Here is a 27,292-nt window from a genome sequence, read left to right as displayed (position 1 = left end):
CTGAATTCTTATCCAGGGCACATAAACATTTGAGACATCGCACATCTTAAATTTATTTTTCCGGAACCAATGCAGTTACTAAAAGTCCACAAATACTACATTGTATTAATCTAATCTCTTGCCCAAAGGAAAAAAAAAAAAAAAAAACTAATCAAGAGGAGTGTAAACAAGAAAAGGAGAGCAGAAAAGAGTAAAATCAACCCTTCATTGCTTTAGAAATATGTGCACAAACTACTCAAAGCAAACCCTGGACACAATGAACGAGAGAGAGTAGATGTCACCACACAAATACAAAAACCTATACACAACAAAATGCATGAAGCATTTCCTTAGTATTTTCTGTCTGTAATAGTATTTCAGTGATTGAAGTTCCTGCAACACATACTGTACATTAATGGCATTTCACTTGACGGCAATTTAACAGAAGCTTTTATTTTATTGCCCTAGATTAATGGAGACCATATTGTGGTTAACGCCCTAAGCTGGTAAATAACGAGCCAAATCGGAAGACCTGCACCTGCCCCTTGTAATTTTAGACATTCTTTTACCTGTATTTAACATTGTGCCATCAACATAGCCAACTGTTGAGCAAAAGGGGGAAAAAGAAGATGGAAAAATGAATTGTTGCTTCCCGAAGTTCAGAAGAGTAGCCGGTCAGTAATGAAGACAGAGGGACTGTCTGACCAGTTACTAATTATTTCAGCTATGAAATTAATACAGTTTGCAACTTCTCTTGCTCTGTTTTGGGCATCAAATTCAAACTGTAAACTCTTTGACCAGTACTATTTGTATTTATACTTAACACTATATACCGTGTACAGGGAAATATAATGAATCCACAAGTAAACTGCAGAAAAAAATGATCTGACTATTTGAAGTCCAAAAAAGGTTGAATTTAATGTTCAGATAATTTTTTTTTAAATCTCTGTTAATCACATACCCTCCAGTAAAGAGTCACATTTCTTCCATCATTAACCTTGTTCACTTCTCTCCAAATGTCAAGTGCTGCTGTGGGAACTGTAATCAAATCATAATAAATGTTACTATTGTATAGCACTGAGCAGCAATGCAAATGGCAGGCTTTCATAAAGAATTCAATAAATCAGGACAGTGGACACGAAGACAAAAAAGTAAATGAAATATGTAAAATGATTACCATCAAATCACGATTATTACATGCAATGAATATTATCACTTCAATATTATACTATAATGTAAACTACAAGTGTGTTTTTAAACAGGTATTGTGCTTAAGAAAAGTACAATATATGGATTTTATTAGTAAATTACTGTAATGATAATGCCAGAAGATATTCTGTATTTTAATAAACTGGCACAAACCATTAATCTTAGTTGCAAATTGTACCTCTTAAAAAATACAAGGCATTGTTTTTATGGCAGGTCAGGCCACTAATCATGCCTGGCTTTTATGTGTTGGTCTAGGAGTGAGGTTATCCAAGATCAATGCCTGGTTTTGAAAGTGGGAGATTGAAATATGGCGCCACAACTCCTTCTGACAGCAGAAATAAGCAAGAGACCTTTTTAATGCATCTGCATTACACAGAATGGGTTGAATGTACTAAATATAAAGATTTCATGCTTCTAACAGTTCACGAGAATTACAGACGAATCTTTGTAACATTTGTGATCAGATGAATTGAATAATGCTAAATGATTCACGATTGTATGAATGCAAAGGTCAGATATCCATTTCTCACTCAAACTTCGCATAAAACACATCAAGTTTCATATCCACGCATGTACAGTATTGTAATTATACAAACAACAGTGAAAGTGGCATCCTTCCAGATACTATAGAGATAAAGATATGGTACATTTTCTATATCCAGGCATCTTTTTATTCAAAAGAAAAGTTTTTTTCCCTTCAGCCATAAAAGTGTCATTAGGGATTGATGAAAAGGGGTTAAGGATACGCCCAGAGGATGGGCTTATGTTGTTTCAATGAAAATACATTTAGGATATGTCATGCATTTGGGAATATGAATTTAAAAATTGGAGAATTATCTGTGGCACACGTGAATTTCTATATTTACAACCTCAAGCCTCTCTGAAGAAAATTTGATGATGTAATGCGGTAACGTAATTAGATAATCTATTTGACACCTTTTATTTTTAAGAAACTGTCTGCATTTATTGTACTGTATGTTCTTGTAATAATCTTTTTCTGTAACCTAAACACTGTACTATTTTTGTATATTAAATCTAAAAATGTAAAATGTACATCTTTGGGCTTTGATTGAACTTTGCTCGTTTTAAATAGAGTAATTACATCTTCGGACACATTTTGTTACAATAGATTTGTGTGTGCTAATGATATATTTTGCTTCGTAAACAGAGACTAAAGACTCTGCAAGTACATCTGATATCTCTTTGTTGGTGACAGCAATAAGGTGATATTTGTGACAGGTTAAGGGGACATATTATTCATTTGAAGGACCTAGTGGGAGTGAAGTAACTGTGGGTATTAACCCTTTTCACATATCCAAGTCACGTGCTCATAGATGTCCCGTTGGTGGCAATTACTATATCAACTAATCTATAAATCGTTCATTATTTAAATCACCTTTCCGAATTAATTTGTTCGTCCCTTTGAGTTCCAAACTTTTAAAATTGATTGGTGCTTTACACATTAAGAGTTCACAAATATCGCGATAAATAATCGCCTATCCTTAGGAAGTATTGAAGTGTTACCATTTGTGGAGCTGCGTTAAATCTCACGTTAAATATCAAGCCACACAATACAATACATCACGTTAACAGGTGCAGGCTTCTACATCGGTGTATTGAAAATCTAAAGACATTATTAAACATATTAACAAAATATGCAATAATCACATTGTAGATTAATTCTATGTAGATAAATTGACATTCTTTAGTGGTGGGCTTTATAGACTTCCTAATCTGCTGTTTTATTTTCTGATTGTGGCATAAGGTTGCGCCTGGAGTTCACTTACATACTCAGGGCTAGCCTTGAGTGAGGCACCTAAAAGGAACTGACCTTTTTAGGGACTTTTTTTGTAGATGAAAAGGAAACTCTATATTGTGAAATTATATCAGATGGTGCTAGATTACACCTAAAAGAAAGGGGATTGTCACAGGAGACCAGTACTTTTAACTACGAAACCTTCTGGGTTCAGGATCACTAAGTACAGTACAAAGTAATTTAACAAATGGAGTTTATTCTGGGTAAACAAGCAAATACACAAATGCACAATATAACATACACTTGCCACACTGGGGACCTGGGGGAAGTCTGTAGTCTCACTAGGTGCAGGGACCTGCTTCAAATGGGTTTACCCTGTCCACTTCTCTGCTTCAGGATATCAGAGTGCTGAACACACAGCAGCCACTCTGACATGTATCTCCAGCTGGTCACTGTCAAACTCCACACTCCTTCCCAGAGTGTCTCTCAGATGGACTAGTGCTCTGATAAGAAGTGTCCCATATATATCCCTAGGTGGCTATCCTTTAACATTGAGCAAGGGCAGCCAGCCAAGAGAAACAGCGCCTGAGGATCAGACCTGAAAACTGATTCTATTAACTAGTCCCCTACCTTTGTCCTGATCATATCTTTTCTATGGAATAGCTCAGCTAAATGCATTACAGAAACTCCCACCATAGAAATAATAGGAACAGGCACATAACATAATTTGCATTTGCAGGACTAACATGTTAATTTCATCACCACACAATACCAAGTACCTAAATTGGGGGGGGGGGGGGGGGGAATTGCTAACACAGGAATAAATGCAGACATAAGGTATTTATGTAAAAGACAGGACTTAGAATTACACAAAGTTAGCCCACATTCCCCGTACTTCCCCAGACATTACATACATTGGACTGAAATATACATTACTTAGCCAGCCAAGTTGTATGGTTTTTAGGGGTAACTAGCTGGGATTTCTCTTTATTAGGTCAGCCAGCTACCCCTACCGTCACAGGGATAAATATATTTATTTATGTAAATATTCCCTTATTTAAACCTAAATTATTTATATTAATGTATGGTATATATAAATTAATGTGTATTTGCTTAGGGCTACAGCACCCTTTTCCCCTTCATATGCACCACTGCGATGCATAGATTTTGCTCAGATAATTATTTGAATGTGTACAGCAGGACCTTTTAACTGTTGTTATGAACAAAATAGCACAGAAAAATATATTTGGAAGGTCCATATTGGCTCATATTTAATAAGCGGCACAACTTCATAAAACACTTTCGGCTGCCGGAAGACACCTTATGACACATTCACTTCAAGTTAAGCCTCTTTGTGCCCCAGAAAGTGTCGAAGGGAAAACACTGCTTAGTAAATGTGGGCCAGCATTTCTTTTGGACTTTAAGTTCAGTGCAAGTTGAGTGCTTTAAAGATCACTTACCAGCTTCTTGCATCCTGATCATGAGCTTTTCACTCCATTTGCTCCATCTCTGCAAATATGAAGCCTCCATGCACTGTACTCTCAATGTATAGTTGGTATATGGCTGTAATTGATCAAGGCTGACACTGTACAATGAAGATGATGTTTCTCCCTTTATTGTAGTGTTTCTCTAGAAATATGTAATAAGATATTGTTCAGAATGGCTTTCAGAGTATGACATTATCACAATCTGAGTGGGAAAGACCACACAAACATACTCCACTGGTTTTGATGAGTACAACACTAATGCTGATACTGATTTAATAGCACTCAGCATGTGAACCAATGCATTTATATTTTGACACTCATCATACAATTGTAAATGAGCTTTATAATAGCACACTCATGAGAGTGAATTCAGGGAAAATGAAAATAACTTTGAAGACAAGATTTTCAACAATTTATTTTAAGAGACACCTACAGTACGCTAATTGGATAGACTTGCAGCTTCAAATATGTTACCCGGATATTGGTAGGTGTTCATCTTAATAGGTTGTACAGAAATGTGGGTAACCTTTAACACCAGTATAATAAGAAACTCTCCCTTGTATGCATTCTTTATGTAATAATGGACCATATTTGAGGTTGTATAATTTTTCACAGTAAGTTAGAGCAGTGGTTTCCAACCTTTTTTGAGTCAAGGGACCCTTTGTGAAATTTTAAGACACCCCACCCCGCTCTAATAACATGGCTGAGATCAGATGCATTGTAAATTCTTCTGTATTTGTTACAATTGTCAAATTACCTGAAAATAAAATTGCAAAGAACCCTTTAGGGATGCCCAGGGAACCCAACGGTTCCTAGGAACCGTGGTTGAAAAACACTGAGTTAGAATGTTACAATTGTAGACCTAACATATGCAGAAGTAAAAAAACAAAGCTGGAGAAGGAAAGCATTCATGGTCATATCTGTGCTGCATATGACATGAAACCCATTTGTAATTTTAAAGGATGCATCAGCAGAAGCAACGGAAAGACAACTATCAGAACCAAATTCCAAAAGTACAATAGTAATTTTTTTTAAACTTATTTTTATTAAGATTTTCAAACATAAATGGGAAGGGAAGGGGTACAGAAAAAAAGAGGGAGGAAGGGGGAGGGGGGAACTACCATTTTGTAACAGAATTCTTACAATCGACAACAATCACATTACATATCATACAAAGTTTTGAATTTTACAATATTTTATCACATCTAATCAGTGACAACCTACACTAATCACCCCCAGATCCTCTAACCTTTTGGGGCCTTAACCCTATCCAACATCCCAGGTGTCCCAGACACTATCACACTTCCTTGTGGTATGATTCAAAAATTATAGTTTATAGGAATCCTAGGACCATGTTTACTAGATTTATTCAATGATTTTCTCCGCGGAATACCAATCCCCCTACAGATGATGAATGCCAATATAGTGGTGATCCCTAAAGAGGGTAAGGACCCTTAATGTTATGGTAGCTACAGACCAATCTCATTGCTTTATATGGATCTGAAGTATTTGGGGATATACCTTACTAGGGACTATAACTCATTATATAAATATAACTATCCAAAATCATATTTGAGCGCGTCTCCCATTTGTGAGCTAATCTCTGGGTAATTCAGTAATGAGTCGTTCATCCTCCAATGGAATGATTGAGTCTCAGCAAAAGGGGGGTCGAACAGGATCGCCACCAGGGCAAGGTCTGACCACGTGATAGGCCCTATATCTGCGTGGACCAATACGTCCAGAATACACGAGATATCCACATCCGGGTCTGGTACCATATTAAAATCACCTCCCAATATCAGCAGTTGCGCTTGGCTAGCTTCCATGGATTCCAGCGTTTCCCTTAAAAAAAATCAATTTGTCCCTCGTTGGGTGCGTATATATTCACTAACGTGATGTGGCTCATGGGCATCTCTCAGGCCAACACTAGGGGCCTCCCCCCTTGATATCTCTTAACCTCCAATACCTGGAACAGAATGTCCCATTTAATCAGTTTCGCAACCCCTCTTTTTTTGCTACTAAAAGAAGGAATAGAATGCTATAGGGTATGTTCCGCTGAAAGTGTTTGGGGGATTCTAAGTATCACAATGCGTCCCTTGCAAGAAAACAATATCTGCTTTCAAGTTCCTGAATTATTTTAGGGCCAGTCTACGTTTACCGTTACTGTTAAGACCTTCAACATTCAGGGACACTAACTTCAATGGAACTTGGCTAGTCATTTCCAATATCCTCTCCCCCTCTCCCCCTCTCCCCCTCTCCCCCTCTGAACTAAAGACTTTAATGGTTGTAGGAAACATATGGGGATAAAAAAAAAAACCAAAGGGAATAGATTTTCCCCCTCCGGGGATATCGGGGAAAAATAAAAAAATTCAACTATAGAGTAAGATGAGTGTAACCAGCCACTCATCCCAGCTTTGCGGCCAGACCCTATGTGGCCTGGCTTGGAGGGCATATGACCCTACTGGTGGCAACCTGACGTCGGGCATGCAGGGCTCCCATCCTGCACACCCTGCCTCTATCTGCTCTCCCTCCCCTGATCGCACCTTCACTACGTCCCGCTTAGAATATAAATTGGCCTATAAAACATATTAATCCCTGACAACCGTGGGACAGATAAACATATTCAACGTTTTCATGTTAGCATGCACTTATAGGGATAGGCTTCACGGGTAGGAATATAAATATAAAAACACGGTTTCATATTTTCTCTCTAAATGAGCAATGTCTATTAACATTACATTTTCAAGTGTGATTGCTTTTGGCTTCTCCATGAGGCTTGGTGTCTGCTGTGTCTCAAAACAAAAGACCCCCCAGCCATTCTAAGTCTTTGGGCCAAGGCCCCCTCAAACATCGCCAGGGCGTTAGATCCGTGTGTTCACCGATTTCATCCACCGAACAGTTGTCGTAGACCAGCACCCAGGGGGCTGGCAGCAGACTCCAAACCGTATATAAAAAACAGAACCTATAATAGATTGGAAAAAGTATAGAGGGAGACATGGAGAAAAGCGGAAAGAAAAGAGAAAACAAATATAGCTACACATCCAGGGTATCTTTCCCTGGGTTGCCGGATCGCCAGTCAAAAAGATGGCCGAAGAAAGACCCACAACATCACAGTCAGTCTTAAATATTTCATCTCCGGGCAACAGCACCCTAAGCCGATCGATCGTCATCCATGTTGTCTTCTCGAGGTCTTCTGTGCTGGCCCGAACCATCCCTGGGGGTGAGACCCAACGCCGACAGAAAAGATGCCGATTCCTCAGGTTAACGGATTGAGATCTGTCTGCCTTCATGATTTACCACCAGGTGGAATGGAAAAACCAACCGGTAACGAATACCTTTTACTGGAGAACCGCCGTTACAGGTCACAGCCCTCTCCTCTTCTCGATTGTCATGCTGGATAGATCCTGGAAAATCTGGATGGAGTTATTTTCAAATTCAATGGAGCCTCTGTTTCTGTAGCCTTTTATAATCCTTTCCTTGTTTGCATATTGGTGGAGTCTTAGAACAACATCTCTGCTTCTTTTAGGGTCATCAAACCTCAGACCTAGGGCTCTTTGGGCTCTATCCATCAAAAGATTGCCATCTTATAGCTGTGGGTCAATTGACGTAAACAGTCTCTTAAGATATGGCTGGAGGGCTTCTGCAGACACCGACCCAGGGACATGACGGATTAGTAGATTCTGCTTTCGCTCCCTGTTCTCCAGGTCATCTATGCCGTCCCTCATAGCTCTTATCTCGTCATTGAGACGCAAGACCTCATTGTCAGTAATTACCTGATTTTGTAGGGAAATGTCCATCTTATTTTCAAGCTCCGTAATTCTTTTAGCTAGTAAGGAAACTTCTATTTTAAATTCCCTTACAGCTCTATCCAGAGCTGACTGAAAGCCCCCTTGCATTTTCTCTAAGCATGTTCTGGAGGTCCTGCTTTGTGATTACTGTGTCACCATCAGCCATATCCAGCTCACAGTTGGTAGCAGATCTCCCCCCTGCCCCCTCTTCTACTGTGGCCCTCTCTGCAGAGTTTCTAAGGGTTGCTTTTCTACCATGGATATCCCCTTCAGGTCCCACAGCTTTTCTCTCTCCTTTTTTGTTTACCTTTGTGAGCGAGCACTCCCGCACACTTAGCAGAGCCATCTTTGTTTTTTTGTTTGTTTTTTCAGCTATGGCTGCCTGCCTGCGGCTGAAGCAGGTGAGATCATGGGTCCCCGGCTTCGGAGTTTTCTTATGAGCCATCCCCGCTGGTTCCCCCGCCTGTGGAATGTCTCGCGTGACCGGTCAGTGCGCCGATCGGGAGTTATAACGAATTATGTTGGCTGCCGTAGCTTGCGTGCATCTGCGTGACATCACGCGCACACGGAATTTCATATCAATACTGGGCAGTAGGATGCTTTAGTTTTTATATACAAGTTGTAAAAAGGTACATGTTGAGGGCCCTCTTTAGATGATAGAGAGAGGTTTTCTGGCAGTCAATACTGCTAAATCCTTGAAAGTTAAGGTTCAGTATTTAATTTATTTATGTTTGTTAAGGAAGGCACTGTTCTTTTCTCTGTAGCATAATTAAATGGATGTAACACAAACAAGCCACACAATAATTGAAGCAAAATGTTCTATTGTGTAACCACATCCTGTTTGAGATGATGATATGGACAATCATAGTCTATTTGTAGTTCACTATGTTTTCTGCATATTATGCAGCGTGTCTGAAATGACCGCAGATCTTACAAGAAGCCGCCTTTATGTGCTAGATGATCTTGGCATCTTTACGAAAATTTTGCACAACCATATTCAGCCCCAATGTGCAGAAACTCTGCGACTGAGGAATGTCCATTGGGGGCACCTATTTAGCCATTTCATTTACAGTATATTTGTTCTAAAATGTTTAGTGTATTGTTGTCAAGAGGAAAACTTCTAGGTACTTGATGGATAGCTTTGCAAGATACTTTCATTATGGCATTTGGCAACAGCGGGTGGCACGGTTTAAAGCTGCAGTTCAGTCAATATCCTGCATGTGTTTTTTTTTTAATAAATCAGTTCTGTAGTAAGAAAAAATACTTTTAGCATTTTCTGTTTTAAAAAAAAAACAACTTTTAAAGACCAATTTTCTTGTATTCTATTTTAACAGCCATTTGCTAAGGCACTGCCCCTTCATGTCCTGTCACAAGCTCTGGCACACCCCTTTGTCAGCCCTGCCCTCCCTCTAGCACATGTCAGTGCAGGAGTGCTCATGAATATTCATGAGCTTCCACTGACAGACAAGCAGAATATGAACAGATCCCTTCACTAATTATGTCACCAAATTTCGACCTATCAATACATGGAGAACGAATTGACCTGCAGCTATACAGTTCTTTAAGTAATTAGAGATTGCACACATAAAACTATTGAAATAAAAAAATAAATAAAAATTAAAAAAAATAAAAAAGACTGAACTGCAGCTTTAATACAGAGGTGAACACAGCTGCACTAACAGGAAATAAATATTGTAACTAGGTGTAAACCTATCATGCCAGTGCAGTGTGATTAGCTGCTTTGGAGATTAGAGGGAACCTTGACCCTGCAGTATGTTTCACAAATATTTAGTGAAAAAAAAGTTGCAAAATACAGACACATAATGGCGAACATTGGCAAACATGTGTACATTATGCAAATAAATCAAGACGTTCACACCTTTTTAACCTGATAATCAACAAAAAGCTTAAATGATTTGGTAAAAAAAAAAAAGTCATAGGAGCTTCACCCATCTCTTTAAATACATTGCAGTGTTCAGATCAGTGTGTGCAATGGACATCATTTATATGAACACAGTTAGAGTTTAAGTGGATTATCAGAATTTCGTTCTGTGCTTTCCAATATAGTATTCAGTGTAACTAGTCCCATTAGCCTCTGTATGCAATAAGCTTTCCCCATTAGCAGCGCACTGGGGTGTATGTGGGCGCAAGCATGGCAAGAGCATGGAAAGTTTGATACACTTATTGGTGAAATGAACAGTGATGCAAAAATGGTATAAATCGTTTTCTTACCAGTTCTAAAAACCTATAGCTCCTGTGAAGCTCAATTTGACACAGTAGCAGGAGGACTGTATAGTTTGCTTTCAAAGACCAGTTTAACAGGACATGTGTGGCACTTAAATGATTTGTTACAAGATCTGTGGGAGCCAATGGATGAACTGGTAATGAGAGGGAAGAAAACAATTAGTATGTTTTTGACACTTGGTATAATAAAGAAAAGAAAACGAACAAATACGATTATTTTGTAAGAAAATAAGTTGTTTGGTGTATGTACATTATGAGTGACATATTCACCTACTAATGAAAAGGGTACCTGTTTGTCTGTAAAGGATTTTAATAAATAAGGTCATTTTACAGCACTTACCAAACAGTGCCTGCATAATTTGATAAACAAATAGTTTTCTTGGTAATCAAATATACCTTATACAAGCAAGAAAGCAACATTTTCAGGAAAGGGAGAGGGGGGGGAAAAAAAGCAGCAAAGAGAGTGATCAGATTAAAGAAAAGAAATCCTTGGTTCATCTCCAATAATGCATTTGTTATTCTTCGAGTGCCCACACGTCAATATTGTTTCAGTACTTATTCATTATGTGGGCACTACAGTTCCCAGCCAGGGCAGCTATAGAATCTGGAACCCAGTGTGCATATTGATAAATATGGTTATTATTGTAGCCAGGGTTCCTCCGGTCCCCCTGACTTCCAGTTCTCTACTCCCTTACGTCCAGTTTTGTGGGGGTGCTGCAGGGGCGAGGGCATCGCTGAGGGCTCCCGATGGCAGCTGCGGCAGGACGCTGTCATGTTTAATGTGTCCGTGCATGCACAGAGGCGATGCGGGGGCCATTACAGTTAGTGCAGGGGCTCTTGGAGGTTGCTCATGCACAGGTAGGGCAGAGGCGGCCATTACACACTTGCGTAGGCGCAGTGCAGATCACGCACACGGCCTCAATGTTAAAGAGGGCCATGGGGAACTACAGCCCCCAGAATCCTTAGAGGCAGGTAGGTCACCTGACGCTAGGGAGCCAATAGGGCTTGCAGGATTCTCTGAGAGGAGAGATATATTGTTGTGTGCCAAGTCAGTAGGACCTGGGAGATAGACAGGGGAGGGTGTGTAGGTGCAGGGAGCAAGTGGCCCCTGTACTAGGCCAGAGACCCCCTAGGCCCTAGATAGGCCCCAGTCATTGATAGGTTGTGGCTGCTACAAGGACATGCCCTAGATAGGGAACGGATCCCCTTAGCAGGCCAGTATAGTCAGGAACACAGCTGTGTGTGACGTGGCCTGGCAAGTGAGGTCTGGGACCAGACCTGTCTCACTCCAGATAAAGGGACTATCTGTGTGGTGAGATCATTCTGTTGGAAGGAGGACGCCATCGCGGAGACTTAGGCGCTGGACACAGACGGGTCCTCTTCTGTTGTTCTGATGTACCCGGGTGCAGGAGCCCCGGGCAGGTACAGTCATCAAGTGCACCAACTTTAACACCAGTCACACCCTTGGGGTATTGTGGGACTCTTGGGGACTCTGTGTGAGATACACAGTATTGGGCACAAGGTGGGGATACGGACCTGTGAAGTCTGAATGGATAGTTGTATTATTAGTGATCCATATAGAGTGTTATGTGATGTGTTACACATAGTTATGCTACCAGTAAAGCCCTTTCTATTATTTACTAATGTGTATGTATTCATTGTAAGAGTGTCCTGTGACGGGCTGCTTCCACTCTGCTGGGATCCCTCGCTGGTGGAGGCGCTGCACCATGTAGTAAGTAGTAAGAGTAATTCACCCCATGCTCCCAGCGGCGGAGGCTTAGGCTCCTGCGAGCTAACAGGTAAAGGGCAGCACAGTAGCTATTTACAGCCCACCCTTAGATCTCACTCAGGGGTGGGAGAAACAGGGCTACATTATTAATGTACTAAAAAAAAATACACCCTTTTACTAAGTAGTGTGTGTATGTGTTGCACATGTGCCTAGCAACCACATGTGCCATATCCACATGTTACTAGCCTTTTGATTATTAGTGTATGTGTGTGGTGTGTGTGTATATACATACATATACCGTTGTGTGAAAAAGAAAGTACACCCTCTTTGAATTCTATGGTTTTACATATCAGGACATAATAACAATCATCTGTTCCTTAGCGGGTCTAAAAATTAGGTAAATACAACCTCAGATGAACAACACATGACATATTACACCGTGTCATGATTTAACAAAAATAAAGCCAAAATGGAGAAGCCATGTGTGAAAAACTAAGTGCACCCTTACTGCTTCAATAGGAAATAAGATGCTAAGTAGCAGACAGGTGCTGCTAATCAAATGCCCTTGATTAATTGATCATCAGCAAGTGTGACCACCTCTATAAAAGCCAAAGTTTTAGCAGTTTGCTGGTCTGGAGCATTCAGGTTTGTGTTAACACAATGCCAAGGAGGAAATACATCAGCAATGATCTTAGAGAAGCAATTGTTGCTGCCCATCAATCTGGGAAGAGTTATAAGGCCATTTCCAAACAATTTAAAGTCCATCATTCTATCGTTAGAAAGATTATTAAAAAGTTGAAAACATTCCAGACAGTTGCAAATCTTCCCAGGAGTGGACGTCCCAGCAAATTCACCCCAAGGTCAGACCGTGCAATGCTCAGAGAAATTGCAAAAAATCCAAGAGTTACATCTCAGACTCTACAGGCCTCAGTTAGCATGTTAAATGTTAAAGTTCATGACAGTACAATTAGAAAAAGACTGAACAAGTATGGTTTGTTTGGAAGGGTTGCCAGGAGAAAGCCTCTTCTCTCTAAAAAGAACATGGCAGCACGGCTTAGGTTTGCAAAGTTGCATCTGAACAAACCACAAGACTTCTGGAACAATGTCCACAATGTTTGGCCATAATGCACAGTGCCACATTTGGCAAAAACCAAACACAGCATATCAGCACAAACACCTCATACCAACTGTCAAGCACGGTGGTGTAGGGGTGATAATTTGGGCTTGTTTTGCAGCCACAGGACCTGGGAACCTTGCAGTCATTGAGTCGACCATGAACTCTTCTGTATACCAAAGTATTCTAGAGACAAATGTGAGGCCATCTGTCCGACAGCTAAAGCTTGGCCGAAATTGGGTCATGCAACAGGACAATGATCCCAAGCACACCAGCAAATCTACAACAGAATGGCTGAAAAAGAAAAGAATCAAGGTGTTGCAACGGCCCAGTCAAAGTCCAGACCTCAACCCGATTGAAATGGTCCTGCGGGACCTTAAAAGAACTGTGCATAAACAAATGCCCGCAACCCTCAATGAACTGAAGCATCGTTGTAAAGAAGAGTGGGCCAAAATTCCTCCACAATGGATGTGAGAGACTGATAGTCATACAGAAAATGATTACTTCAAGTTATTGCTGCTATAGGTGGTTCTACAAGCTATTGAATCATAAGGTGTACTTAGTTTTTCACACATGGCTTCTCCATTTTGGCTTTATTTTTGTTAAATCATGACACGGTGTAACATGTCATGTGTTGTTGTTCATCTGAGGTTGTATTTACCTAATTTTTAGACCTGCTAAGGAACAGATGATTGTTATTATGTCCTGATATGTAAAACCATATAATTCAATGAGGGTATACTGTTTTTTTCTCTGCCTGCCATCAAGGTTACCCTGCTTTAAGGGTTGATATCCTTATTCGAAAAAAGGAACCCATCCCTAGGTTAATGTGTAAGCACTGATCAAAAATCAATAGATATAACTGCTCTCCTATATATATTCTGTGTCCTGAGTATAAAAGGTAGGTGCAAGGGATGTAAATGATATATACAGTACAGAGGGAACCCAAAAGAGATTAGTTCAAAGCACCCCACTATTTGCCCTCTTTACCATTATTCACAATTAGATTCTCCTATATGCCAATACCCAGATCCCTATCAGGGAAAATGTGAGCAAAAAAAACAAAAAAGTTTTATTACATATATAATTACACATTAAATAGTTAAAATTGTAAAATTCCCCACTGAAGAGTAGTGTGGAAAAGAGGGTATTGTTACTGATATACTACAGTACGACCAGTAGTCAGATAAATCCCTTTCTTCCCCTGTGGTTATTGAATCATGCGGTGCCCACTATCTGTTGTCAGTGGGAGTGTTAGTACACTTAATTGCAGATAGGTAATGGTTTATAAGCTATTTATATATGACAAACTAGTCATGAATGTTGTCAAAATATAGCCTTTACTAAAACATGGGTTTCCCCTATTGAAATAGGTATATTTCCCAGGATTTACCAAGAAATCCCTGCTGTATTGGTTGTGCCGCATAAGATACAGATTAACAGCTTATGCTGATCAATAGCTGCTCCATAGTATGGATATATCTGAGTGCAAACAGCCTAAGACAGCAAACAGAGTATACACCTCCAGGCAGAAAGTTATGACTGTCAATGTGGGTTCTAAAATCTGTCATTAACATGTGATCTTAGTAGAGGATAATCCAGCCACATACAGTACTATCAAGTCATTCCTGCCACAGAGTATCCTCTCTGTCAGTTACAAAGTATATATATATACACAGCCCGTTCACTTTTACCAAGAATTGTTATAAACAGTAAATGTGAGGATATACACAGAGCAACACAAGGTTACAGCAAACCCAAAATGTAAGGAAATAGGATACAAGCCGTGTACTGTTGATCTGCATCGACCGCATTAACCGCCACTCCTGCGTGACGTCACTCTTGCGACGTCCTATTCAGCCCAACATATGTTTTGCGCGTTCTACACGCTTCTTCAGGGGGAGGAGTCTACTCATCAGACCCTGTCGTAAGAATTTATGGGAAGGTCTGTATTCTGATTGGCTGGTCAGGAGTGATTCATCTTATTTGAATAATTCATTAACCCTGTCGGACAGGGTCCAGTCAGATGACTTATTGTCACGGACATATGTATATTCCATGTAGAAATCACCTACTCTCATGTCTTTCTCCAAAAGATATGTGTTCTGTGTTCGTGAAATGTCGCTATGAACTGAGTTAGTGCCTCAAAACTAAGTTTGTGGATCATTACTTGCATATTAATGGTGTAGGAGTGTATGGTCAATTTATATGATCCGCCCCTAGGGTCAATAAGGATCTTGTCTGCATTTAACACTGTATACCCGGAACCCCAGAGATCCTAAACAAATAATCCAGAGATAGAGAGTAGGTGATTCGGTGTACAAATATCCTATCCACTATAGGTATAGTCCCTATCTTGATCTGTGGTAGGGACATACCGTACCCTGAGTAAAAGGCACTGCTCAGATGTTGTTTCAAGGTTGCAGTTAGGTTACATTAGATGCCTCTATTACCTTAGGGGTATTCCCTAATATTCCATGACTATATTGGTAGTTGTTACAGGTATGAAGAATACATAAACCCTTCATTTAGTCCAAGAGGTGACTGGGTCTGCAGTAGAAATATCCAGCGACACTCCCGCTGGAGCAGTATTTTGTCCCAATCACCTCCTCATGGACTGCGTTGTACAGTACATGTTCAATTGCTGAAAAGCGCATAACATTCTGATTCCCTTGATGATATTCAATGATGTGTCTAGCTAAAGGTGTGTCAAGAGAGTTTCTTGCTGTGTTAAAGTGAAAAAAAGGCGCTAGCTCCACTGGTGATCACTACCAATGAACAGTGACTATATACAAATCTAATGATACAATAAAGAAATACAGTGCACATGTGATAATTAACGTGACTAAATGAGTTCAAAACCCCCCTGCTCAAACCCGGCTGGTAGGGACTGGTTCCACTGGTCCCTCAATTCGTGCAGGTTCGTGTGTATTCCAGGGGGAGCATGGAAGGGAAATAAAACAAAATATCTTCTAAGTGTAGACCGTTTGGTACTAAATGGGTTAATACAATAATGTGTCTTGGCTCGTATGAATAGCCTACTCTCCGCTGAGACCACTGTGTCACACTGCCTGTATTTTATCTACATCTTGTGAGTAGGCTATTCATACGAGCCAAGACACATTATTGTATTAACTCATTGAGTACCAAACGGTCTACACTTAGAAGATATTTTGTTTTATTTCCCTTCCATGCTCCCCCTGGAATACACACGAATCAACAGAGTTTCTTACATTACCTATGTGTTCTAGTACACGTGTCTTGAAAGGTCTGTGTGTCTTTCCTACATACCTTTTACCGCATTCACAAGTCATTAGATAGATTACTCCACAGGTCTGGCAATTCATGAACTCTTTTATTTGAAAAGTAGATGTTTGTGTGAAATTAGCAAAGGACTTAGTGGTTCTCATGAATGGGAACACCTTACATCTCATGCACTTAAAATAAACTTTTGGTTTTTCTCCCAACCAGGTCTTAGTTGGCTGTGACTGGAAGTGGCTGCGTACCAGTCTGTCTTTGATGTTACCACTTTGTCTACAGCACATGTTTGGAGTGCTTGAAAGAATTTTACGAAGATCAGAATCTTCCAATCGGACGTGCCAATGTTTTTGTAAGATTTGTTTCATTTCTTGCCATTGACTACTAAATCTCCCAATAAATCTAATTGTTTCATCTGGAGTCACCGTTTTATTATTGGAAAGTAACCCTGTTCTTTCTGAGGTTAGGGCTCTATAGTAGGCTTTTTTTTAAATCTTGTTCGAGTAGCCTCTTTCCCTGAATCTGTCATATCTTGTGACTGTCTTTTAAATTCAGATAATGAGGAACAATTTCGCCTTAAACGCAAAAATTGTCCTATCGGTATATTAGCAGTAATATGCTTAGGATGATGACTCGTTGCCAGTAGAAGTGTATTGGTAGTGGTAGGCTTTCTATAAATTCTTGTTTCCAGGTTACCTGTACTGGTCTTGGATATCGTGATGTCCAGAAATTCAATTTGAGTTTTACTCATTTGGAATGTTAATTTAAGATTTTGTTGGTTAGTGTTCAAAGATTTGATAAACTCTTTGAGCAATTCCTCGGTCCCATTCCATATTAATAGGATATCGTCTATATACCTGACCCACAACTCCACATGTCCTGTGAAACTTTCATGGTCTTCCACAAAGACTATCATCTCCTCCCACCATCCCAGGTAAAGGTTGGCATACGTGGGGGCACAAGTGGTCCCCATCGCCGTACCCTGTACCTGGTGGTAGATTTGATGTTCAAAAAGGAAGAAGTTGTGTGTCAGAGTATATTTAAGGAGATCCAGAACCAAAGTACTGTGTAGTTTGGTGTCCTCCCCTCTTGCCACGGCTTGAACCCCATATTCATGTGGTATGCTTGAATACAAGCCCTCTACGTCCAACCCTACCAATAGAGTATCCCTCTCCAATGTTATATTCTCTCATTTCAAGAGTACGTCTTTTGTGTCCTTGACGTGTGACCGGAGGCTTGTAACATACGGTCGCAAAAAGCTATCAAGATGTACACTAACATGTGAGGTAATGTTGTCAATCCCAGAGACAATTGGTCTTCCTGGGGGAGGATTTTTCCCTTTATGTATTTTAGGAAGATGGTAAAAAGTCGCTGTCTGGGGTTTCTTTACAAGCATGAAATCATATTCATGTTTTGAAATCAATTTGTGTTTGAAACCTTCTGTTAGTATAGTTGTTAGTTCTTTCATAAATGCAATTGTTGGATTTGTTTTCAATATTTTATAGCATTTATTATCTGACAGAATACGCTTACATTCAGTTACATAGTCACATTGATTAAGTACAACGACATTTCCTCCCTTATCTGATGGTTTTAGAATGATTGAGAAGTCATTTTCTAGATCTTTAAGGGCTAGTCGTTCTTTAAAGGTAAGATTTTGTTCGCCTTTAATCACCTTCATTGTCATGAGATCTTTAGTAACAAGTTGACAAAACACATCTACATTTGCACTAGTTTCAGGTGGTGGTACAAATGAAGACTTATTTTTTAACACAGTAAAGGGTCCTTCTCCCCTTGGTCTAGTACTCTCTTCGGCCAGGCTCTCCAAAAGTTCTATATTGTCACAATCTTGTGTACTTAGGTTTTCTAGGGGTGTATTTCTATTTTGCCTGATACTGCGTTTTTTGAAAAATGTATGCAAATTAAGCTTACGGCAAAACAGATTGAGATCCTTTACTGTTTCAAAAATATAAATCTGATTCGTAGGGCAAAAAGATAAACCTTTGGAGAGTAAACTAATGTGATCAGCATTGAGTATTTTAGATGAAAGATTTATTATTTGTATCACCTGCTTCTCCTGTATCTGCCCCTCGCATGATGTTGTTCCTGGTAAGCCCATTTTTCCCTGTCCCGCAGATAGTCCACCCTTCCCCCTCCTTGTTTTCCTCTTAAAGGAGGGCCAATAGGACCCATTTCCCCTAAAAAAGAGGCAGATCTTTGGGGTAATGAGAAGGGAAGACTAGTGCTGGTACTAGGGTGCTCGGGATTTACATCACACTGTATACCTTCCGTATCACTCTCAGAAGCCTCACATTCCGTAGAGGTTTCTTGTATTTGTGTGAAATTGCGTTTGGACTGGCGTTTGATTTTAAAGTTGAAAATCTTTCCTGACTCAAAATCTGTTTTGTCACGATTCCATCAACTGTTCGTTCAGACGAATGACATTGTTGATGGAATACGAGACTGTAAGGAATCCACATCTCAGTTTACTGCTTACCTTGCCTTACAGACCTGTGCAGTCCTGGAACACTCCCCCTGGTATCTACTGCAGCTGTGCAAGCTATCACTGCAACCTAGCTTTGCACTCACTCATTGGAGCAGTGCCCTCACACCCTCCTCCGGGGATTGGCCCGCTGGCCTTTAAGTACTGCATCCCCACAATCCTTCTCGGCCGAGCATAATCCTTCTTGGATGTTCTGTGTTTGCCACAGCCACCTGTCTTGGCCACCTTGTTGCTGTTTCTTGTACTTTGTTCCTAGCCCATGTTCCTGGTTCCTGTGCTGAAGAGGTGGATCTCTAGCGTAACTTCAGCTCCCTGTTTTCCTGAGGCCTGCTGCCTTTCCCATAGCAGAGGCCTGTCGCTGAGTCCTGAGTACTGTAGCTCTCTCTCCCTGCACAGGCTCGTTCTGGACTCCTGCGCTGAAGCATAGGTTTACCAGTGCTGCCTGGTGGTGTGCCCACTCCGGTCAGCCTTCTTCCTCCTGAAACCAGCGCCATGGGCCGTGGATGCCACTCGCGCAAACCCCGTTCCCGACCTGCAGCAATTTTGCTGAAGCAGGAAGACCTGCTTGATCTCCTGTTGCCGACTCCCTGCTTGGATTACGTTTACCCTGATGTCTCCTATCCTGATCCTGGCTCATCCACTGACTACGCTGCTCTCTCCAGTCCCGACCCTGCTATGTACGACTATGAACTGCGCAATCCGGAACAGCCTGCGCGGTCTAAGGTCGGTGCTTATACAACCCCACCTCAGCCCCGCGGTCCGACCCTGGTTTGTGGCGAGCACAACCGTGACAGTATGCTCGGCCCCACAAACTCTGACCCCGCTGAGGTGGGTTTAAGCCAGTCCCGGTCTAAAAGCCTGTCCCTGTCTGAAATACTGGCCCAGTCTGAAAGATTTTCCCTAACCTTGGACCGGCTCATGAAAAAGAATGATAAGCCACTGGACTCCCTCACTGCTATGAGGCAGCCCCTCTGTGCTTCACGTCCTGCTACAAGACCCCTTGGGGTACCCCGATTTTCTTTGGATCCCCAAGCTGATGTCGCATCCCCAGTGTCCCAGTCTGAAAACCTGTCCCAGTCTGAAAACCTGTCCCAGTCTGAAAACCTGTCCCAGTCTGAAAACCTGTCCCAGTCTGAAAACCTGTCCCAGTCTGAAAACCGTCCCCTGTCTAAAGATCAGTATCTATGTTTGAAATACTGCCTTCGCCTGAAACCCAGTCCTTGTTTATTGGCCTAACACCATTTGAACAACAGATCCGTAGAGAACACCTTATTAAGGCCCAACGCCTTAGAGAGCTAAAACAGACTCAGATCGCCTTTGTTCCTGCCCCTGGCTCCCCTGTGACCTGGGAAGACGTGGATCTTGTGATGCTGGTGCAGTCTCAGAATATGCTTTATGAACTGTCCCTTTCTTTGGACCAGTACATAAGATTGTGGGACCCTATCCTCGACCTGCGACGCTGTTATGGGACTGCTTCCCTGTGCTACCAGTCCTGTTATTAAACCCCTAGGGGCACCTCCTTCTCCTGGTAATAACCAAACCGATTTTGTGCCTCCTAAGCCAAAAGAGGAATTTGCCACGGTCCCTGCTACTGACTCCACCTCCCTTTTCTCAGTCCTTCCTGCACTGCCTGTTTTAACCTATGTTACTTCTCAAGTTCCCACTCCAAAGGCCAGCGTCCCTGTCTCTAAAACCTTTACAGCACTTAGTGTTACCCCTCCAGTTTCTCAGAAAGTTGAAATCCTTGCCTGTGTCTCTAAATCTCTTTCCTTAGAGCCTTCCCTTCCTGCATTGACCGATCAGGTTTCCAAGTCCCCTGTTTCAAACCAAAGTTTCCCTTCCTCTAACTCCCCTGTAGTATGTGATATGCCTATCACTAATGTTAAAACTCATGCTTTTAACAGTATCCTCTCTGATATGTCTGAATTTTCTGCCATTGCATCTAAAGCTCCAGTTTCTGAGTCAATGTTATCTTTGTCAAAGTTTCGTAATAATGTTACAGTACCTAGCAGTAACTCTCCCACGCCCATTTCAGAGACCAGTGCACTTTTCTCTAAACCCTATACAGGACCTAGTGTAATCACTGCTGCCCCTCAGACATTTGAGATTTCTGCCTTTAACTCCAAGCTTTGTTCTTTAGAGCTCCCCACAGCATTTGGCTCTCCTTTTGCTGTTTCTCAATCTACCACTTCAGAAGTCAGCCTTTCTGTCTCTGATTCCTTTGCAAGTTTTCAGTTCCCTGTTACTGCATCCCAGGATTTTCCATCAGTTCCTGACTTAATTTGTGTAAATCTCAAAGCCCCTGATATAAAAGCATGTTTTCCTCCCTCTGACTCTCCAGTAGCATGTGATTTACCCGTCACTAAAACTCCTGCTGTAAGAAGTGTTTTTGCTGATGTACTCGCATGGTTATATGCACCTAGCTCTGTTTCCTTCATGACCAGTACCCCTGTTGCTGGCCCACATGCAGTATTTGATCGATCTTTCTCTCCTTCTAAGGTTTCTGCCATTAAGAGTTTCCCCAGTTCCAATTTACCGCTTATTGTCTCTCTAACTCCCATCATTACTCCCACACTACCCGTCACTGATTCCCAGGTACCAGCTCCTGACGCTAGTTCTTCTCCTACCAGTGTCCCTGCAGTCCTAGATGTTCCTGTTATAGATTCTCAGGCTCCTACTCCGGATTCTATTCCTCTACTCGCTGCCCTTGCTCTGTCTGATTCTCAAGGTCCAGATATTAAAGCCCCAGTGCCTATTCCTAATCCCCAGACAATATTATCTCTCTCTGAGGTTTCTACAGTATTTGGGAGCTCCACTGCTGATTGCTTCTCTGCCCCTGCGAACCCATGGTTATTTCTCTCGGAACCTGCTGTTGCTCCTGTTATTTCCTCTGTCTTGGAAATACTCAGTACGTACCCCAAGATTTCGGTCTCTAAGCCTGGTTTACTGCTTGCCTTGTTATCATCCATACCCATACCTGGCAATACCCCCACCCACCCTATACCCTCGCTGACCACTACCTGGAAAACCTCTGGAGGAGAAGCTCCTCTCAAATTCCTACGTGCTGATGTCAGAAAAGACATTGTCTGCCGCGAGGGTCGCCCTGGTATACTTGATCAACTATCGGTGCCGCTTGTCCTGAACCCTGATACATTTATTAGGGACTGGGCCCCCAGTGGGGGTCCTTCTGCCGTTTCTGCTCCAGAACCCCCTGGTTCCTCACAGCCTTGGATTTCCAAGCCATTTCGCCTGGCAAGCCACGTACCAGTGGCTTCTCTACCACCACTCTCATTTCCTAGAACAGTACTCGTCAAGCAACTGCTCGTATACAGACTCCCTTCTCGCCTAAAGCACTTTAGGAACAACTCCGTGTCCCCGAAACCCATGGACGGTCCTGTCTGGCCGCAGTTCTCACCGGGGGCTGGGGGTACCCAAAAGAGTGCCCACGAATCTCTGGACCACGATTCTAGCCCCAATCCTAGACAGTTCAGGAACAATTCCAGGTCCCCCAACTCTATGAGTGGTCGTATTCGCCAGGAGGTCTCACGTGAAGGGGTGGGGGGGGGGGGGGGGGTACTGTAAGAATCCATACCTCAGTTTACTGCTTACCTTGCCTTACAGACCTGTGCAGTCCTGGAACACTCCCTCTAGTATCTACTGCAGCTATGCAAGCTATCACTGCAACCTAGCTTTGTACTCACTCATTGGAGCAGTGCCCTCACACCCTCCTCCGGGGATTGGCCCGCTGGCCTTTAAGTACTGCATCCCCACAATCCTTCTCGTCCGAGAATAATCCTTCTTGGATGTTCTGTGTTTGCCACAGCCACCCGTCTTGGCCACCATGTCGCTGTTTCTTGTCCTTTGTTCCTAGCCCATGTTCCTAGTTCCTGTGCTGAAGCGTTGGATCTCCAGCGTAACTTCAGCTTCCTGTTTCCTGAGGCCTGCTTCCCTCCACATAGCAGAGGCCTGTCTCTGGTTCCTGGGGCCTGCTGCTCTCTCTCCATTGCAGAGGCCGTGTCCTGGTTCCTGTGCTGAAGCGGTGGATCTCCAGCGTAACTTCAGCTCCCTGTTTTCCTGAGGCCTGCTGCCCTTCCCATAGCAGAGGCCTGTCGCTGAGTCCTGAGTTCTGTAGCTCTCTCTCCCCGCACAGGCTCGTTCTGGACTCCTGTGCTGAAGCATTGGTTTACTAGTGCTGCCTGGCGGTGTGCCCACTCAGGTCAGCCTTCTCCTTCCTGAGACCGGCGCCATGGGCTGTGGACTCCACTCGCGCAAACCCCGTTCCCGACATGCAGCAATTTCGCTGAAGCAGGAAGACCTGCTTGATCTCCTGTTGCCGACTCCCTGCTTGGATTACCTTTACCCTGATGTCTCCTATCCTGATCCTGGCTCGTCCACCGACTACGCTGCTCTCTCCAGTCCCGACCCTGCTATGTATGACTACGGACTGCGCAATCCGGATCAGCCTGCGCGGTCTAAGGTCGGTGCTTATACAACCCCACCTCAGCCCCGCGGCCCGACCCTGGTTTGTGGCGAGCACAACCGTGACAGAGACAAAAAGATTTGAAGCCATAAAAACAGAGATTAAGACATTACTAGCGGATCTCCCCATTTGGCGAAGTGACCCAGATTTCATACAGTTAGAAATAAAATTAAAAAACAATATAGATAAACTAACCAAGGACATTAAGGAGAGAAAATAAAGGAAGTACAATCGTGACAAAACAGATTTTGAGTCAGGAAAGATTTTCAACTTTAAAATCAAACGCCAGTCCAAACGCAATTTCACACACATACAAGAAACCTCTACGGAATGTGAGGCTTCTGAGAGTGATACGGAAGGTACAGTATACAGTGTGATGTAAATCCCGTGCACCCTAGTACCAGCACTGGTCTTCCCTTCCCATTACCCCAAAGATCTGCCTCTTTTTTAGTGGAAACGGGTCCTACTGGCCCTCCTTTAAGAGGAAAACAAGGAGGGGGAAGGGTGGACTATCTGTGGGACAGGGAAAAATGGGCTTACCAGGAACAACATCATGCGAGGGGCAGATACAGGAGAAGCAGACGATACAAATAATTAATCTTTCATCTAAAATACTCAATGCTGATCACATGAGTTTACTCTCCAAAGGTTTATCTTTTTGCCCTACGAATCAGATTGATATTTTTGAAACAGTAAAGGATCTCAATCTGTTTTGCCGTAAGCTTAATTTGCATACATTTTTCAAAAAACGCAGAATCTGGCAAAATAGAAATACACCCCTAGAAAACCTAAGTACACAAGATTTTGACAATATAGAACTTTTGGAGAGCCTGGCCGAAGAGAGTACTAGACCAAGGGGAGAAGGACCCTCTACTGCGTTAAAAAATAAGTCTTCATTTGTACCACCACCTGAAACTTGTGCAAATGTAGATGTGTTTTCTCAACTTGTAACTAAAGATCTCATGACAATGAAGGTGATTAAAGGCGAACAAAATCTTACCTTTAAAGAACGACTAGCCCTTAAAGATCTAGAAAATGACTTCTCAATCATTCTAAAACCATCAGATAAGGGAGGAAATGTCGTTGTACTTAATCAATGTGACTATGTAACTGAATGTAAGCGTATTCTGTCAGATAATAAATGCTATAAAATATTGAAAACAAATCCAACAATTGCATTTATGAAAGAACTAACAACTATACTAACAGAAGGTTTACAACACAAATTGATTTCAAAACATGAATATGATTTCATGCTTGTAAAGAAACCCCAGACAGCGACTTTTTACCATCTTCCTAAAATACATAAAGGGAAAAATCCTTCCCCCAGGAAGACCAATTGTCTCTGGGATTGACAACATTACCTCACATGTTAGTGTACATCTTGATAGCTTTTTGCAACCGTATGTTACAAGCCTCCGGTCACACGTCAAGGACACAAAAGACGTACTCTTGAAATGAGAGAATATAACATTGGAGAGGGATACCCTATTGGTAGGGCTGGATGTAGAGTGCTTGTATTCAAGCATACCACATGAATATGGGGTTCAAGCCGTGGCTCATTTTCTAAGAGCAAGAGGGGAGGACACCAAACTACACAGTACCTTGGTTCTGGATCTCCTTAAATAAACTCTGACACACAACTTCTTCCTTTTTGAATATCAAATCTACCACCAGGTACAGGGTACAGCGATGAGGACCACTTGTGCCCCCACGTATGCCAACCTTTACCTGGGATGGTGGGAGGAGATGATAGTCTTTGTGGAAGACCATGAAAGTTTCACAGGACATGTGGAGTTGTGGGTCAGGTATATAGACGATATCCTATTAATATGGAATGGGACCGAGGAATTGCTCAAAGAGTTTATTAAATCTTTGAACACTAACCAACAAAACCTTAAATTAACATTCCAAATGAGTAAAACTCAAATTGAATTTCTGGACATCACGATATCCAAGACCAGTACAGGCAACCTGGAAGCAAGCATTTATAGAAAGCCTACCTCCACCAATACACTTCTACTGGCAACGAGTCATCATCCTAAGCATATTACTGCCAATATATCGATAGGACAATTTTTGCGTTTAAGGCGAAATTGTTCCTCATTATCTGAATTTAAAAGACAGTCACAAGATATGACACTTAGATTCTGGGAAAGAGGCTACTCGAACAAGATTTTTAAAAAAGCCTACTATAGAGCCCTAGCCTCAGAAAGAACAGGGTTACTTTCCAAAAATAAAACGGTGACTCCAGATGAAACAATTAGATTTATTGGGAGATTTAGTAGTCAATGGCAAGAAACTAAACAAATCTTACAGAAACATTGGCACGTCCAATTGGAAAACTCTGATCTTCGTAAAATTCTTTCAAGCACTCCAAACATGTGTTGTAGACGAAGTGGTAACATCAAAGACAGACTGGTACGTAGCCACTTCCAGTCACAGCCAACTAAGACCTGGTTGGGAGAAAAACCGAAAGGTTATTTGAAGTGCATGAGATGTAAGGCGTGCCCATTGATGAGAACCACTAAGTCCTTTGCTAATTTCACACAAACATCTACTTTTCAAATAATGGGCATAAGGATTTGCTTATAATTAGGTATGTATAAACAACTAGCAAATGTAAGAGAGCATACGTGATGTTTCTAAACTTGTTTGATTGCCTGCCCGTGGTGTACGGATGCGTGGCGACTTATCCCCACTAACTATCATGTTTTCACCAGCTGTTAAGACAGCTGGGATGAAAGGGAGGAGCCACGTACCTGTGCACCAGGGGGAAAGGGCTATATATAGCGAGATCCGGTGGCCAAAGATCACTCTTTGATAAATTCCCCGGTAAAGGGACGAAACGCGTTAGAGGATCCTCCTCATGTGGTTTTTAACCTTGGCTTGTATGCCGAAATAAAGTTTTTTTTATTTAGCACCTTGCCTCCAGCCTATTCAAGCAGCAGTGCTCGTTCTATCTCTTTACCCACTATTGTCTTACCATTGGAACCGATGCACGCGACGGAGTAGGGGATAATCCAGCTTATCCGAGCAGAGAGAAATGCAGTAAAGAACAAACTCAAAGTGTGAGTATATACTTTTACATTTCTTCTGAAGTTATGAGAGGCTAATACCCGCCCACCCACAGAGGGACCACCGGGTGGAGTTTAAAACTCACCGGATAGGTTAGAAGGCTGCCTCCCTTCACTGAATGGACTTTGGCTTTTTCATTGTTTCTCTCTCACTTGGGATATTCAAGTTGCTGATGTTACTGCTAAAGAGGATGTTAACCCTGCTCTAAATGACATTATCAATTGCCTATATTTGGCAGCACTGTGGGTATATGGAGCACCCAGTTAAGGGAGTTTCCCTTATCTACTTTTCAAATAAAAGAGTTCATGAATTGCCAGACCAGTGGAGTAATCTATCTAATGACTTGTGAATGCGGTAAAAGGTATGTAGGAAAGACACACAGAGCTTTCAAGACACGTGTACTAGAACACATAGGTAATGTAAGAAACTCTGTTGACACACCTTTAGATAGACACATCATTGAATATCATCAAGGGATTCAGAATGTTATGCGCTTTTCAGCAATTGAACATGTACAACGCAGCCCACGAGGAGATGATTGGGACAAAATACTGCTCCAGCGGGAGTGTTGCTGGATATTTCTACTGCAGACCCAGTCACCTCTTGGACTAAATGAAGGATTTATGTATTCCGTATACCTGTAACAACTACCAATATAGTCATGGAA

The 27,292-nt window shown here is 41.9% G+C and overlaps 1 protein-coding gene across 6 annotated transcripts in view; it reads right to left on the bottom strand.

The window, feature by feature from the left end:
* Positions 1-27,292, bottom strand: part of OSMR (oncostatin M receptor) — a 98,391-nt gene that overhangs the window by 32,948 nt on the left and 38,151 nt on the right. For all 6 annotated transcript variants that reach the window (XM_075588523.1, XM_075588503.1, XM_075588510.1 and 3 more), the window contains 3 exons: positions 10,452-10,597; positions 4,405-4,573; positions 941-1,017 (listed from right to left, as the gene is read on the bottom strand). In XM_075588523.1, the coding sequence (XP_075444638.1) occupies positions 941-1,017; positions 4,405-4,573; positions 10,452-10,597 (392 nt within the window). The remainder of the gene's footprint in view (positions 1-940; positions 1,018-4,404; positions 4,574-10,451; positions 10,598-27,292) is intronic.

This window comes from Ascaphus truei, chromosome 1 (assembly GCF_040206685.1).
Source record: "Ascaphus truei isolate aAscTru1 chromosome 1, aAscTru1.hap1, whole genome shotgun sequence".
Taxonomy (NCBI): Eukaryota; Metazoa; Chordata; class Amphibia; order Anura; family Ascaphidae; genus Ascaphus; species Ascaphus truei.
The sequence above is the reverse complement of the archived record's forward strand: the minus strand, read 5'-3'. Positions and strand labels throughout refer to the sequence as shown.